At 43.8% G+C, this 15,450-nt stretch overlaps 1 protein-coding gene across 1 annotated transcript in view; it reads left to right on the top strand.

Moving 5' to 3' along the window:
* The window catches only part of B3GAT2 (beta-1,3-glucuronyltransferase 2), a 97,271-nt gene that overhangs the window by 56,216 nt on the left and 25,605 nt on the right, over nucleotides 1-15,450 (top strand). The window contains exon 2 of the mRNA XM_058734396.1: nucleotides 7,812-7,956. Coding sequence (XP_058590379.1) covers nucleotides 7,812-7,956 — 145 coding nt within the window. The remainder of the gene's footprint in view (nucleotides 1-7,811; nucleotides 7,957-15,450) is intronic.

Raw genomic sequence — 15,450 nt, 5'->3', positions numbered from 1 at the left:
GCCTCCCTCCTTTTCTGGAGAAGATAAAGATAAACAAGCACCAGCTGCCCTGGGAGAGTTTAAATGGCATTTAGCCTGGAAGAGTGTGAAGATGCACCAGATGTCTTTTGTGTCCTTTGTAGCCATTGGGTCTATGGAAATTACTCTGCCCATAATTTTGGCTGGTTAACGTTGCTCTGTAAGTCCTATTTAATTGGGGTCATAGTGGGAGGAATAAATGACAGATTATGACTTTGGTATTGAATAAATAGGAAGAGAATGCTTTGGGAACCAGACCTATTTGTCATAATGTAACAGTTATAAATATATGAATTGCTTTCTCTTTATCTTAATATCTAATTGATATCTTAATACCTTAATATCTTAATGCTGTAGTCCTCTGTTTTAGGTTGGAGCTCATACCAGGCACTTGAAGATATGTCTGTTATGTAACCACTATTTTGTTAAGGAAGTAACAAAGCTTTTAAACACTGAGAATATTTTAGTTCTACAAAAGTGCTTTTGGGGCGCCTGGGTAACTCAGTTGGTTGGGTGTCTGACTTAAGCTCAGATCATGATCTTGTAGTTTTTGAGTTCAAGCCCCTCATCAGGCTCTGTGCAGTTAGTGAGTTTGAGCCCCATGTCGGGCTCTGTGCTGAGAGTTCAGAGCCTGAACCTGCTTCAGATTCTGTGTCTCTCTCTCTCTCTCTCTCTCTCTCTCTCTCTCTCTCTGCCCCTCCCCCTGCTCATGCTCTGTGCCTCTCAGTCTGTCTCTGTCTCTGTGTCTCTCTCACAAATAAATAAACATTAAAAAATTTTCTTAAAAAAGTGCTTTTGCTTTTAATAGTCATTGTTGCATTCCCCCCCTCCTCAGAAAAGAAGGTGGCTGCCAAGGAATCCTTCAAGAGCATAGATTGAGTGAAAAGGACACGGAACAAAGGATAGATCCCAGGGGTGAAATGAGGAAGTTCTGTAAATAGCTGTGCTATTTTCCTTTGAAATGTCTGGCACACTCTATGTAGCACAGTGGTGGTGTGCCGGGGGGCTGCGTGTCTGATGAAGCATTTCATGTTGACTCTCAGAACAGTGCACACGTGGCAAGGGCATCTGGATCTTTCCAAAGTATTATACTCAAATGACAAAACTTTTTTTAAATTTAGCATACTTGGCAATATAATCCTGCCTTTTCACCTGCATTCAAATAGTCACTCTTTCATCTTTTAACACCCCGTTCTCTTAAAAAAAAAAAAAATCAAACAGAGGTAAGTGTTAGCTTGGAATGTGCTAAGGTAAACCTTCATTTTCTAGCAAGGAACTGGCACAGAAATGTGAAGTTTTGCTTCTTTGGTTCATCTCATTACTTGGAACCTGCGGCTATTCCTCAGTCTATGGGCCAAATCCTACATGTCTTCCATGGCCCAGCGGAAGTGAAAAGCCTGCCATAAAATGCGCCGGGGTCATGTTTAATCCCCTTACCGGTGGTCTCACAGTTATGGTTTATTCTCTTTAATGGTGATTTCTGTCTTCCTATTTTATTTTTATTTGAGAGAAGGAGAAGGGGAGAGGAGTATTCTCTTTAATGGTGATTTCTGTCTCCCTATTTTATTTTTATTTGAGAGAGAGAGAAGGGTAGAGGAGCAGAGGGAGAGAGAGAATCCCAAGCGGGCTCCACACTCAGTGCAGAGCCTGATGGGGGGACTTGATCTCACAACCCTGGGATCATGACCTGAGCTGATATTGAGAATCAGACACTTAACTAACTGAGCCACCCCGGCACCCTCTTCCTATTTTAAAAACAGTTTTGACTTCTCTTTTATTGTCTCTCCTCCTCTCCTGATTGTGACCTTTGTCCCTTGCCTTGCTCAGGCACACACTGCTTACTCATTACACGTGGCCCACATTTCAGTTAAGTGCTTACACACTTAAGAATTTTTTGGCATCTGATGTATGCAGGGCATAACCTATGCATTTTCTTTTCTTTTTTTTTAATTTTTAAACATTTATTTCTGAGAGAGCACAAGTGGGGGTGGGCAGAGAGAGAGAGAAACACAGAATCTGAAGCAGGCTCCAGGCTCTGAGCTGTCAGCACAGAGCCTGACACTGGGCTTAAACTCACAAACTGTGAGATCATGACCTGAGCCGAAGTTGGATGCTTAACCAACTGAGCCATCCAGGGACCCCTCAACCTATCCATTTTCAAGAAGACACACAAGTCTGAGATGGGGTCTTTTTACCAATGTTTAGCATATTGAAAATTTACTGCTCTGGGCAAGAGCAGTTTAGGGACTGAAAAATCATAAACACTTTAAGGAAATATCAAAAACGAACAGTACTATTTTTAGTGCCTTTACAATAAATAGAGAGCATTGTATCAATTGAAGAAAAACACAGGTTACATTTAATTTGATTTCTTTGTATATTTGGCATGTTTGATATATAAAACAAAAAATAGAAATGTTTATATTTTCTGCAGTGTGTGAGGGAACAGGAATTTGAAGGTGGAGTGAGTTGGGGAGAGGGCTATATTTCTGTGAAGATTTTAGTAAATTTTCTGGATTTTTTTCCCCATATGGAGAAGACCTAGGACACAAAAGCATTAAATGTTGCTATTGATTCAAAAATTAAATCGTGAAAACATTGCTGAGAAAGATTAAAGATCTGGAGCACCTGGGTGGCTCAATCGGTTAAGCATCCGACTCTTGATTTCAGCTAAGGTCACAATCTTACGGTTTGTGAGTTTGAGCCCTGGCATCAGGCCCTGCGCTGACAGCACAAAGCCTTCTTGGGATTCTCTGTCTCCTCTCTCTGCCCCTCCCCCGCTGGCTCACGTGTGCTCACTCTCTCAAAATAAATAAATACAATTTTTAAAAAAATTTTTTTACATGAAAAAGATCTAAGTAAATGAAGAGCTGTATTATGCTCATGTGTTAGAAGACTCCATTCTGTTAAGCTGTTCGTTCTCACCAAATTGAGCTATAGATTTAATGCAACCCCAATCACATTTTGCTGAAATGAACAATGTGCCTGTGAAACTCCTATGGAAAGGAAAAGGAGTTAGAACAGTCAAAACTTGGAAGAAGAACAAAGAGAGCTAATGCTACTTGATTACCAGAGTTATTATAAAGCCATAGTAAATCAGGACAGTATATTAGCATCAGGATCACCCAAGCAGACTAGTGGGTCAGAGGAGTAGGTCCGTAAATAAGCCCACCCGTATATGGCAACTTACTTTTGACAAAGGTCCAAAGACCATGGAGTTGTTCCAGGACAGTCACATACCCATGTGCACGTTACAATTGGAACAGTTGGATATCCATCCGCAAGGAGGAGAAGGAAAATCACCTCAGTCTGTCTGTCACACCATACACACAAATCAACTCAAAATCATAACCTAAATGTAAAACCTACAACTCTAATACTTGGAGAGAGGAGGAAAAAACTCTTGTGAGCTTGAGTTAGGCAAAGATATTTTAGATACAACATCAAAAGCATGATCTGTGAACAAATTGATGACTTGGACTTCATCAACATTAAAAGTTCTGTTTTTCAAGACACATTATTATGAGGGAACATTATGATAAGCCATGGACTGGGATAAAATATTTGTAAATCAGGTATCTGTGAAGGGTTTTGTATGCAGAATATATAAATAACTCTCAAAACTCAATAGTAAAGAAATAATTTTAAAAATAGTCAAAAGGTTTGCATAAATATTTCTTCAAAGAGATTATGGATGACAAGCACATGAAAAGATAGTCAACATAATTGGTCACTAGAAAAATGCAAATTAGAAGCACAATGAAATACTACTCGTACCTGTTAAAATGGCTAAAGCGAAATATCGACCACACCAAGTGTTGCTGAGCTGAGCATGTGCAGTAATGGGGACTCTCACATGGCTAGTGAGAATGAAAAATGGCACAACCACTTTGGAAAATAAGTTGGCAGTTTCTTAAAAAGTTAAATGTACGTGTACCATGTGATCCAGCCATTCCACTCAGGTATCTATCAAAAACAAAAAATGGGGGCACCTGGGTGGCTCAGTTGGTTGTGTCTGACTTCAGCTCAGGTAATGATCTCACAGGTTGTGAGTTCAAGTCCCATGTCAGGCTCTGTGCTGACAGCTCGGAGCCTGGAGCCTGCTTCAGATTCTGTGTCTTCCTCTCTCTCTGCCCCTCCCCCGCTCATGTGTGTGTGCGCGTTCTCTCTCAAAAATATTTAGAAAAAAAATGAAATGCATATAGACTTGTACACAGATGTTCATAGCAGCTTTGTCTGTATAGCCAGAAGTTTGAAACAACCCAACTGTCTATCCACAGGCAAATGGAAAAAAACAAAACAAAACAAAAACTGTGGCACATCCATACAACAAAGTACTTCAGTAATATAAAGGAGTTAACTATTGATACACATTATAGCATGGATGAGTTGTTATATAGTTTCACAGAGTGAAAGAAGCTAAATAAAAAGAATATATGCTGGGGACACCTGGGTGGCCGACTTTGGTTCAGGTCAGGATCTCACAGTTCGTGTGTGAATTCAAGCCCCACATGGGGGCTCACTGCTGTAAGCGCAGAGCCCAATTTAGATCCTCTCTCCCCCTCTCTTTGCCCCTCCCCCACTCACATGTTCTCAAAAGTGAATAAACATTTTTTTAAAGATTTTTTAAAATTTTTTTACATTTTTATTTATTTTTGAGAGAGACAGAGTACAAGTGGGGGAGGGGCAGAGAGAGAATGAGACACAAAATCTAAAGCAGGCTCCCTCCAGGCTCTGAGCTGTCAGTACAGAGCCCAGTGGGGGGCTCGAACTCACAAACTGTGAGATCGTGACCTGAGCCGAAGTCGGACGCTTAACCAACTGAGCCATCCAGGCGCCCCTAAAGATTATTTTTTAAAAAGTCTATGCTGTATGATTCCATTCATACATGACTCTGTGAGATGCAAACTAATGCATAGTGACAGGAGACCAGTGGTGTGGGGAATGCAGATAGGGGCACTGGGGATGTGGAGAGTGATGGTAGGGATGGATTTAAAAATGAGCCCAAGGGAACTCTGCAGGATAATGGGTATCTTCATCGTGGTGATGGTTTCGTGGCTATATACATGTATCAAAATGTATCAAGTTTTACGCTGTAAAAATACATTTTAGGAGCTCCTGGGTGGCTCAGTTGGTTAAACGTCTGACTTTGGCTAGGGTCACAATCTCGCATATATACATGTATCAAAATGTATCGAGTGTTACGCTGTAAAAATACATTTTAGGAGCTCCTGGGTGGCTCAGTTGGTTAAATGTCTGACTTTGGCTAGGGTCACAATCTCGCAGTTCCTGGGTTCCAGCCTCACGACGGGCTCTGTGCTGACAGCTCAGAGCCTGGAGCCTGCTTCAGATTCTGTGTGTGTATCTCTAGGCCCCTCCCCTGCTCACTCTGTTACTCTGTCTCTCAACAATAAACATTTTAAAAAAAATACATCTCTCAGGGGTCCCCCAAGACCACCCCCATGTCTGGTGATTTACTAGGACTCATAGCATCCAGCATATAGTTGTACTTGTGGCTTAGACTTATTACAGTGACGTGGTATGGATATGTGGCCAGATCAACAAGGCAGAAAGACACCAGGAAGAAAGGTCTGGAGGAATCCATGTGCAGACTTCCTACGTTCTCTCCTTCCCATGAGGGATCCCGCAAGCACTTCTTCCCTCCGGCAGCAAAACTATAACCACAGGTGTGCAATGTTAATGCCCTGGGAAACCCATGTAACATTTAGGGGTTTTAATGGGGGCTGGTCACATAGGCACCTCTTGCCCTCCCAAGTGTTTCAGGGTCCCCAAAGGAAAACAGGTGTTCCATGCCGAGGCGGACAAAACAACTTTATCAGCATAAGGACTGTTTCAAAAGCCAAGTTCCCAGATGCCAGCCGAAGGCCAGCCTTATAAGCAGTTTTAGTAATCTCAGAACTATTTACTCTTCCCTTCAGTCAGTTCTACTTCAGCAGAACTTTTTAAAAATCCTCATATAAGTTAGTATGAGCACAAGGCAGTGGTGATTAATTTATTGAGAAAGTAATAGACTGTAAAACTAATTCCAGATTTGTGGAAGACTGATGCAGTGAGATTTTTATTACCTGGAATGTTTCACACTCTTAAATTTTTTTTTTTTTTTGGAGTAAGGTGAGAGATTAATAAATAAAATTGGAATTCCTGGCAAATGGGAGCTTCTGGTTACTATGACTTTCACTTGAATTGTACTTGAAAATATTTCCCAAGTATATAATTTTCCTTTCATAAAAAAGAATCCTTGATTGGTAATCATTATTTTAACCATTGGTTAACTGATCATGGCCCAGTTGCATAGTAAATATAAGGTAAAGCTTTGGTGTTGAACTTGTAATGACAACAGGCCCTCTGAAGGCAGCTGTGTATGTCACGCCCCAGGACACCCCCAGCTGAGAGGGTGAGTGAGCTGAAACCAGCCTGGAATTTAATGGCCAAGCTGCCAGCCCCTGCATGTGTGTGTGCTCAGGAAATGGGAACCTTCTAGTTTGCACAGAGGTGTCATGTGGGCTGCTTACGGCTTGTTCAACACGTCCTATGGCGGTGGCCGAGGTTTGCCCAAAAAACGCTGCCTGCCCAGTACCAGGAAACTTTGTTGCGAACATGTCTTTGCCTTTACAGAAATCCAGTAAATGAGTTTGAGTTGAACGCGGTCTGATGAAAACTTCACCACATACAACAGGGTGTGTGGGAAGAGGGCCAGCCTCTCCAGCTGCGTGTGTGAGGTGTGCTCCTTTCTAGCTGGACCCAGTTTCCCTGGAAAGGCAGGATGTAGGGTATATTTTTCTTTTCATCACTCTGGAGAATGCCTGGTATCTGTTCTGTATCTGGATGCCATTATTACTTTTTTTTTTTTAATTTATTTTTTAATGTTTATTTATTTTTGAGACAGACAGAGCTTGAACGGGGGAGGGTCAGAGAGAGAGGGAGACAGAATCTGAAGCAGGCTCCACGCTCTGAGCTGTCAGCACAGAGCCTGACATGGGGCTCGAACTCATGGACCATGAGATCATGACCTGAGCCAAAGTCGGACGTTTAACTGACTGAGGTACCCAGGCGCCCCCATTATTGCTTTTTTTAATGTTTATTTACTTTCGAGAGAGAGATGGGGGGGGTCAGAGTCGGGGAGGGGCCGAAAGAGAGGGAGACAGAATCTGAAGCAGGCTCCAGGCTTCGAGCTGTCAGCACAGAGCCCGATGCGGGGCTCAAACCCATGAGCTGTGAGATCATGACCTGAGCCGAAGTCAGACGCTCAAGCAACTGAGCCACCCAGGCGCCCCTGGATGCCATTGTTAACGCCCCCAGCCAAGATTTCTGTGTTAGTAACAAAAAAAAAAATTCATAGGAAGGCAACTCCTCTGGCTTCTCTGAGTGAAATTTTTGCTGCTACTGAGTTTCCTAAAGGGAAGTCACCCTCAGTTCGGAAGACGCAAGGTATTCAGATCCAGCCTTGAAACCAATAGAAAATACTTTTGATGGCATAGCTTAGCTTCAAAAAAGTGCCGTTCAGATATTGACACCCACTTTGTTTCTCTTAAGCCTTGAGCCGCCAGCTGAGTTTGTGACCGAGGACGGCCGATTGTGCCAAGCAGCTCAGCAGCAGCGAACTGGGCAGCAGTCTGCCAGCAGCAGGGTTCTGTCCGGAAACCTTCAACTTTTGAAAATCTCCAGTCTCTGCCTCCCCACCCCTATTCTCCTACGTGGCTCACATTTCTTTCCTCCCTTCGAGTTATTTTCCCTAAGGAAACTTAAACCACATCTCTTTCCCCTTCTTATAGATGCGAACTACACGCAAGGTCTCTGTCTGGCCAGTGGGCCTGGTTGGCGGGCGACGCTATGAACGTCCGTTGGTGGAAAACGGCAAAGTCGTTGGTTGGTACACCGGCTGGAGAGCAGACAGGCCTTTTGCCATCGACATGGCAGGTGAGGAGTGTGGATGGTGACGCTTGCTCCTCTCTGATCATTCTTGCCGGTGCTGCTGTTTATAACCGTGTCCCGGAGGAAGGAAGCTTTGAAAGACCACTTCGGTTAAAACCCTAGATCGTATTCTATTCAGCAGAGGAACTTTCTGAGTAAACTTTCAAGACAGGCGTTTTGATTAACTGAAGCAGAAATGGGTTTTGTGGGCAATTGGAAAATGCTCATTCTGTTCCATTTTTGTCAGCTGTTTATGCACCTGTCCCTTCGTCCAACAAATGTTTGTGCCTATGCTGGGCTGGGTGTCAGGTCAGTGGTGAGACCTAGGCTGGGCCACTACCTGTACCTTTCAGTGCTAACTAAGGCCAGTTAGTGTCAGTACATCATGTGCTTACTGAGAAATGTAACAGTGATGTGAAATTCACAAGCTAATCCTTGTCATGCTTATTGATAAATTTGGTAGTTACTGATACATTTAATAGCTGGAACATAAAATTGGGTTGCTGGCTTTTCAAACACTTATTAACTGAGCATAACTGTCTTTGAAAGTTTTTATTCTCTGACCGGCCAACTGAATTAAGACCTGTAGTAGTCGACAAGTCCTAAAGTGCTACGTTATCATAAAGTGGCTCCATTTCTGTGGGTTATATAAAATGATGCCTCTGGTAACTGGAAGGATGCGGTTTAAAACATGAGGCGTAGAGGCAAGATTCATCACTGACATCTAACCTAGAAGATGGAGGCAGAAAAGCTTCAAAATTAATCCCATCAATCTTCAGCTCTGGAACACAGCTCTGTCTGTCTGTCTGTCTGTCATCCTATGCTTAGCCGGTCTTTTGTGTGTATTTCCCAACCGCAGTCGAGACCTCCACGCTCAAAATGCCGATGGGATGAGGCCTGTGTTCTGAACTGGATTCGTCATTTTTATTCTGATGACACTATAAAATTGAGGGAGCAAGATTATGAAGGATACCAGCAGTAAGAGTTACTGGGGAAAGTTCTTGTGCATGGCACGGTGGCAGCTTTGTCACGGGAAGTGACAAACTAGGATATTTTTACTCCACATTTAACAAACATTTCCTGAGTGCCAGTTTTGTGTAAATGTGTGCCATGGTCTCAGACCCCAAGGACAGCTTGGAGTTCTTACCCTTCCCTTGTCACCCTGTCCCGGGCTCCCCTCTCCAACCCTGGCCTTGCCCTTTGGTCGTCAGTTCTTGCAGCCTGGGAGCTGAGCTGGCCTCTCAGCCAAAGCATTTTCCTGAAGACAGATGGAGAGTAGGTCAGCCATATTTAGAAGGTCCTGAGAATTCCCAAAAGAGGCCTTTCCTCAGTCAAGTGTGAGTTCGTGGCTCTGAAAATAGAAGGCTGACCATAATGTGTCTTCTGAGAATCTGGTCTCTTGCTGATAAGAAGTGTAACTTTGCCTAGTGTTCTCTAAGTTTTCTGCTCAAAGTCTTTTGCTTCCCTGGGACTTAGTTTCCCTGCGTGTGGAATGAGATGTAGCATGAATGACCGCTGAGGTCTTTGTTAATGTACTCTTCCTTCTCTTGGCTTCCATCAAAGAGCTCAGAGAGAAGCCTGGGCCCCTGGATTCTAAATGAGGGTTCATGGCTGCTAAAGCAGCCTGCTGACAGGTGTTTGGTCCTTACTTTTCCCAGAGCCTTGCTTCACCACAGGCTGGGCAGACCTGTCCCCTAACACACAAGATCTCTGCCTATAACCCTGCATGGTAACTTCAAGGTGAGGGCAACTTGGGTAAGTCTTCCTGGATTTTGTTGTAAGAACTTTACATAGATGAACAAGTATCCAGTAGACCCACTGAACATCTGCATTGATTCTCCTCAGAATTTGGATCCAAATAGATATATTTAAAATTCAAGAAAGGCGCATGGGATTTATACATTAGGCCTGGCCTGTGACAAACTATTTGATACCTTTTCACTGCTCTGGGAGACTTTGCTCCATGACATGACTGATGTTTGGCTTTTTCTAAGCATTTCAGTATATTTTCAAAGCATCATATAAGAAGTATCATAAAATATGAATGATTTGCATGTTTCCTAATTATCCTTGTTTCAAAATAGGAATAAGATTTCTGTCTCAAAGAAAACAACTTTTGCCACACTAAATTTTCTTCATACGTGAACTTGCTTTGCAAATTAGTTTTCAGTAAATTATTAGTATTTTTGGAAGCCTTAAGGGAGTGTGATTTAGTTGATAGTATAATAATTCTGATTTGGAGGGAGTTCTCATTTTAAAACTTGAAAATTCACAGCTTTGTTTACATTTCACTTAAGATTCCTGTGCTCTCTGTGGGAAGAGGGAAAAGACATTTTGGACCTTCATGTACAAATGGTACTGCCCACTTCATTTCTGAGTTGTAAGCACTCACATTCTAGAAGGAGAGAGAAGCGGGAAGCCCAGTTTCGTGCTGTGCTCTAGAAGGTCAGGGAAGTCCTGTAGAAAATGGTCTGTGGTGGCTGAGGGAAAGGACAGCGCTGGAGCCTGGGTCCCTCCTGGATTTTCACAAACTGATTAAGAATTGAAACTTAACCAACAGGGAACATTTCCCCAACTGTCTTGCTTTGAGGGGTGAGCACATTTGTAGAAGCCCCTCAGGGTCTGTCCTGCCTATATTTCTGGGAAGTCACAGCCTTGCCCACCACGAGAAGTTTATTTGAGGATCAGACATCGGAACTGTAAGTTTTCATGTCATTCAGGGAGACAGATTTGGTGTCTGTCTTTATTTTGCCATTTTGGACTTCAGAGTTGCTATTTTTGCTCCCAGATGAAGAAACATTGTTTTGGAATTACATGTACGATGTTAATAGAGAAGTAAAGATTATTTCTATTACCCTGGGGAAAAGTTAAAAAAAAAAAAAAAAAAAACTTGGTAATGATTACTACTGAAAAACAAAAAACAAAAAAGTTAAAGAGCCACCCACAAGGTGGAACAGCATGTTGGAGGCAGTCCTTGCCCTGGAAGCCGCACACAGGTGGCTTCTGCAGTGGGTTAGCGGCCACGTTGCTCTGCCAAGCCTGTGAAACCTAGAATATGTCTGCTTGTCTGAGCCTCGGGCTCAGCTCCTGCACCTCGGGCATCTGACCACTGGCTGGTCCTTACACGAAAGGCAAGGCAGCCCACAAGAGGTTTTAGCTCTTTTTTGAAGTCAGGGAGTTGCTTTCAAGTGACAGACCCACATTGGCCACTTCCAGGGAGGTGTCAATAAGAGCCATTGCCTGAAAGAACTGAGCTTAAAGTAATCTCGAGCCTTGCCAGGAGGTGTAGACTTGTTCAAATTCAGAACTTAAGGCTAAGATTTGTTTTGAATTCTCAACGTGTGCATGCACTTCGTGCTTAACTCTGAGAGGTGGCAGGCGGGCACTGTGCTCCTTTGATGACAGTACATTCCGTTCCCAGTTGAGTGCCTGGCATGCAGTAGGGACTCTCTTCCGGTAAAAATCCAGCCATGTGCGCTGTTGTTCAGCTTCACCACTCACCACCCAGAGTTAGCTCGGACCCCACACAGTCGCCCTTACTTAACCAGCGACACTCTGGGGGTCCCCAGGACAGCTGCACTCCTGACTGACTATAAATTTGTTGTTCTCTCAGGTTTGCCAATTTACTAGAAGGGCTCCCAGGATTCAGGATCGTGCTCTACTTCTGCCACAGTCTTATTACAGAAGATACAAATTAGGGCCAGCCACAGAAGAGACGCGTGGGGTGAAGTCTGGCAGAGAACGTCGAGTTTCTGTGCCTTTTCCTTGTGGAATCAGGATATATCCCCCTCCCGGCACATGAATGTGTGCACAGCTTGGGAAGCTCCACTGAACCTGTGTGTTCAGAGTATTTAGTTGGAGTTTCATTATGTAGACACGACTGATTGGATCAGTGGCCGCCACACAATTGAACTCCGTCTCTAGCTTCTGTCCCCAGAGGTCGGCAGTGTGGCCCAACTTTCCAACCTTCTGATTGTGTATTGGGTTTTTCCAGTAACCAGCCCCCACTCCGGAGCTGTCCAGGGACCCACAGCAGCCGCCTCATTAGTATAACAAAGTCACTCCCATCACTCAGGAAACGCTAAGGCTTTTATAAGCTGCACGATGAGAACTAGGCACAAAGACCAGATCGATTTTTTTTTTTTCTATCATCCCACAAGCTCAAAAAGGATAACTTTCATAGCATAAAGAAGAGTGTCTACCACATCTCTGTTTTCCTGATGCTTTCATCTACAAAAGGAAAGGGTACCCAGGGTCACGTACAGTTTCATCTGTGGATGATTTCATGCCTCCTAAAAATGAGATGTGATTGTGAAGTGATACAATAGCTTCTCCCATGTGCATTACAGAGAGGGATGAGAAGTCTAGGAAGACTGTCAGTTTCCTAGCCTGGAGTCCTGTGGACATGGGTGTGTTGAAGTTCTGGATTAGATGAGCACCCACGGGTGACATCCCAGGGAGCAGTCATTTAAAGTGGCTGCAGGGGGGTGGAGGCCAGGGAAGGGAGCAGGGCCCAACCTGAGGGTGGGGAGGTGGACCAGTGGCAGCAGTCACCAGTGGGAAGAGGTGGATGAGTCCTGAATTTGATTGTTGGATGCCTTGTGTCATGGGTGTGAAAGAGGAGGGTGCTTAGTGATTGTGAGAATGTGAGAGCCAGAAGCACGTAGATGGTGTCATGGAGATGGTTGGTAGCAATTAAGACCTTGTAGGCTGTTCCCTGGAACAGGGGATATATGGGAGAATAGGTGGCCTGAATTCAAGAGGAGTAAAGGTTTGGCAGAAATGCCTGAGGTAAGTTAGACATCCAGTAGAGCAAAGAGGAGGAGGAAGTTCAGTCCCTGAAAGGATTAAGGAGGTTGCACTTGGGCAGGAGAGTGATCACAGAGGATGTCATGGAAAGAAGTAGCTGGGAGGCCTGCAAGCAGATCTGTGTAAGGAACAGGATGGGTGGGAGGCTTTCTGAGGTCTGGCTCTAGGTGGTGTGAGTTTTGACAAGTTCTGATTCTAAGGATTAAGGTTGTATGTGGTCCACTGTGTTTATACTTTTTCTGTTGACACCTAGCTTCTCCGTCCCTTTGTGGTTTATCACCATTTCTAGTATATAGTAGTTTCTAGGTCTCTAGAGATGTAAAGGGCCATTCTTAGAATGAAAATCTGATCCATGATTTAGAAGAGACCTGTAGGGGAAGTAGGGTGAATGGTGGGTGCAGGGGAGGGGTGGTAAGCACCACGAAGAGGGCCAGAAACAACTCTTTCGAGAAATGTGGCAGGATTGAGAAGGGAAGAGAGATGGTAGCAGTTTCAAGGGGTAGGAGAACTGCTTTTATGTTTCCCTTTAATGTAAGAAGAGAAGTTGAAATTGTGAGAGAAAAGAGCTGTGTTGAATTCCCAAAAGAGAGGAAGTTGGAGGGATGGTTGGGATTGGGACCTTTAGATAGACAAGTTCACCATGGCAGAATCACCTCTAATTCCTAATAAGGAGGTGAGGTAAGTAAGGAAACCAAGATCTAGGAAGGTGGAGGGGCTGGTTATTGGAGGCTTGCCGTCTGCCAAGTATTAATGGTGCAGGAGGAACACCATGGACTGAACTCTGCAAACACTGACTGAATGTGGGACTGTGTGGAGCCTGTAAGGGATACACGGCCCCTGCCCCCAAGTAGTTTTGTATCAGCAGAGAGAATAAGTATGATACATATGTAACTTACTGTATCATGACATACAAAAATGAGGTGTGAATGGAATGTTTTAGGTTTACATTTCAAGAGACGGGAGAACTGCCATTGAGGGCACTTTGGGCAAGGGTCATGGAGGAGGTAGCCCTTGAGAGGGGTCTTCGAGGCAGGCCTCATCCGGGTCAGGGCAAGTTTAGGGGACAGCAAACCCCTGGGTGTGTGTAGCTCTTAGGGGAGAGGCAAATGGGTCAGATTGTGAGGATCGATTGCTGAAATAGAAATTTGTCTTCATTTTTGTGGATGTTGGAGGATTTGTGAAATTTTTGAGTTAGGGGCTGATGGGATTGGGAGTGTGACTTGAGAACCATGTGGTGGCAGGTGCAGAATGAATGAATGGTGGGGTGGCCATCCAGGTGAGGGTATGGGGTCTGAGGGAGGGGTCTGGGGGGTGACAGAAGGCCTTATAAATAGATATTAGCTATTTATGAATTTTTTTTTAATGTTTATTGATTTTTGAGAGAGACAGAGTGCGAGCAGGGGAGGGCCAGAGAAAGAGAGAGACACAGAATCCGAAGCAGGCTCCAGGCTCTGAACTTTCAGCACAGAGCCCATTGTGGGGCTCAAACTCATGAACCACGAGATCATGACCTGAGCTGAAGTCAGATGCTTAACTGACTGAGCCACCCAGGTGCCCCAGATATTTATGAAATTTTAACAAGCCATTTCAGATTCTGCCCATGAATTAGCAGAATTTTAGGTCTTTTTAACACTGTTGTATGGTATGGTGATAATGGATATATTAAATTTAATTTTGATTTTAATTGGTATAATTTGTATTGTGCTTTGAGTTGTAACATATATGCAGAGATATATGGTGATTTCAGGTAATTAGAACATTCTGTTAATCAGAATACCAGTTTTATAAAACTAGGAAAATAATAATAAAAATAGGAATCTGCGCATTAGGGAAAAAGAAAATCCTATTCTTTGCCAAGTTTTCAGGCCCTGGATTCATTGTGTATGTGCTGTCCTTACGGAGGTTGGAATTGGGCTCTTGGGAAATAACAGTTGTACAGGGCTTTCTTTCTCTTGATGTTTGTTGACAAGGAATTTTGCCTGGTTCAATTCACTTGGCAAACCCTTTCTTGGTAGATATGTAGTGGTAAACTCAGCCTAGTTGGGATCAGGTAATCATCATCAAAGCCGAATGAGCATAGCCAAAATCGGCAACATTTGACTTAGCTTCATAGATATAAATACTGCAAGAAAAGGGAGGTAATAACCTTGTTGCCACTTTGAAGCCATTTGTAAATTAAGTGTGCTGTTTTCAATGCATGACAGTTTTGTATAAGGGAGATAAAGTTAGTGTTCTCAGTAGAGTGACAATACAGTGCCTTTCAGTGCAGGATTTGGGGACTTGGGACCTTGTCCTTAGGTTGTTGCAGTGTGACTGTCACTAGAGTGGTGTGAGGGCTCTCTGGGACAGAATTGCAGCTGCAGGGGCACTGTCATTCTGTCCTGAGAACTTACAACACTACAGGGATGGTGGTAAACTGTGAGGGTAAAAGGTCGCCTGTTGCCCATTTCTTAGCTATTTCCAGAACGAGGTGCATTCTAGAGACTTTTAATGGCCCCAACAACATGTTCGGTTCTGTGCCTATGTACTATGTCTATGTTGGGTTAAGGTGGGTGTGTGGGTAAGGAGCACCTGTGCATCTGTGTGCTCATAAGCAGGGTCTTTCTCTAGGGTACCTGATGTTGGGGCGGCCAGGTTCTAGTGGGGCTTGGGGGAAGTGGAGTGGTGTCCTGCAGAATTTCAGTAAGTAAA

The sequence above is a fragment of the Neofelis nebulosa genome, chromosome 6, assembly GCF_028018385.1.
Source record: "Neofelis nebulosa isolate mNeoNeb1 chromosome 6, mNeoNeb1.pri, whole genome shotgun sequence".
In the NCBI taxonomy this organism is placed as follows: domain Eukaryota; kingdom Metazoa; phylum Chordata; class Mammalia; order Carnivora; family Felidae; genus Neofelis; species Neofelis nebulosa.
The sequence above is the reverse complement of the archived record's forward strand: the minus strand, read 5'-3'. Positions and strand labels throughout refer to the sequence as shown.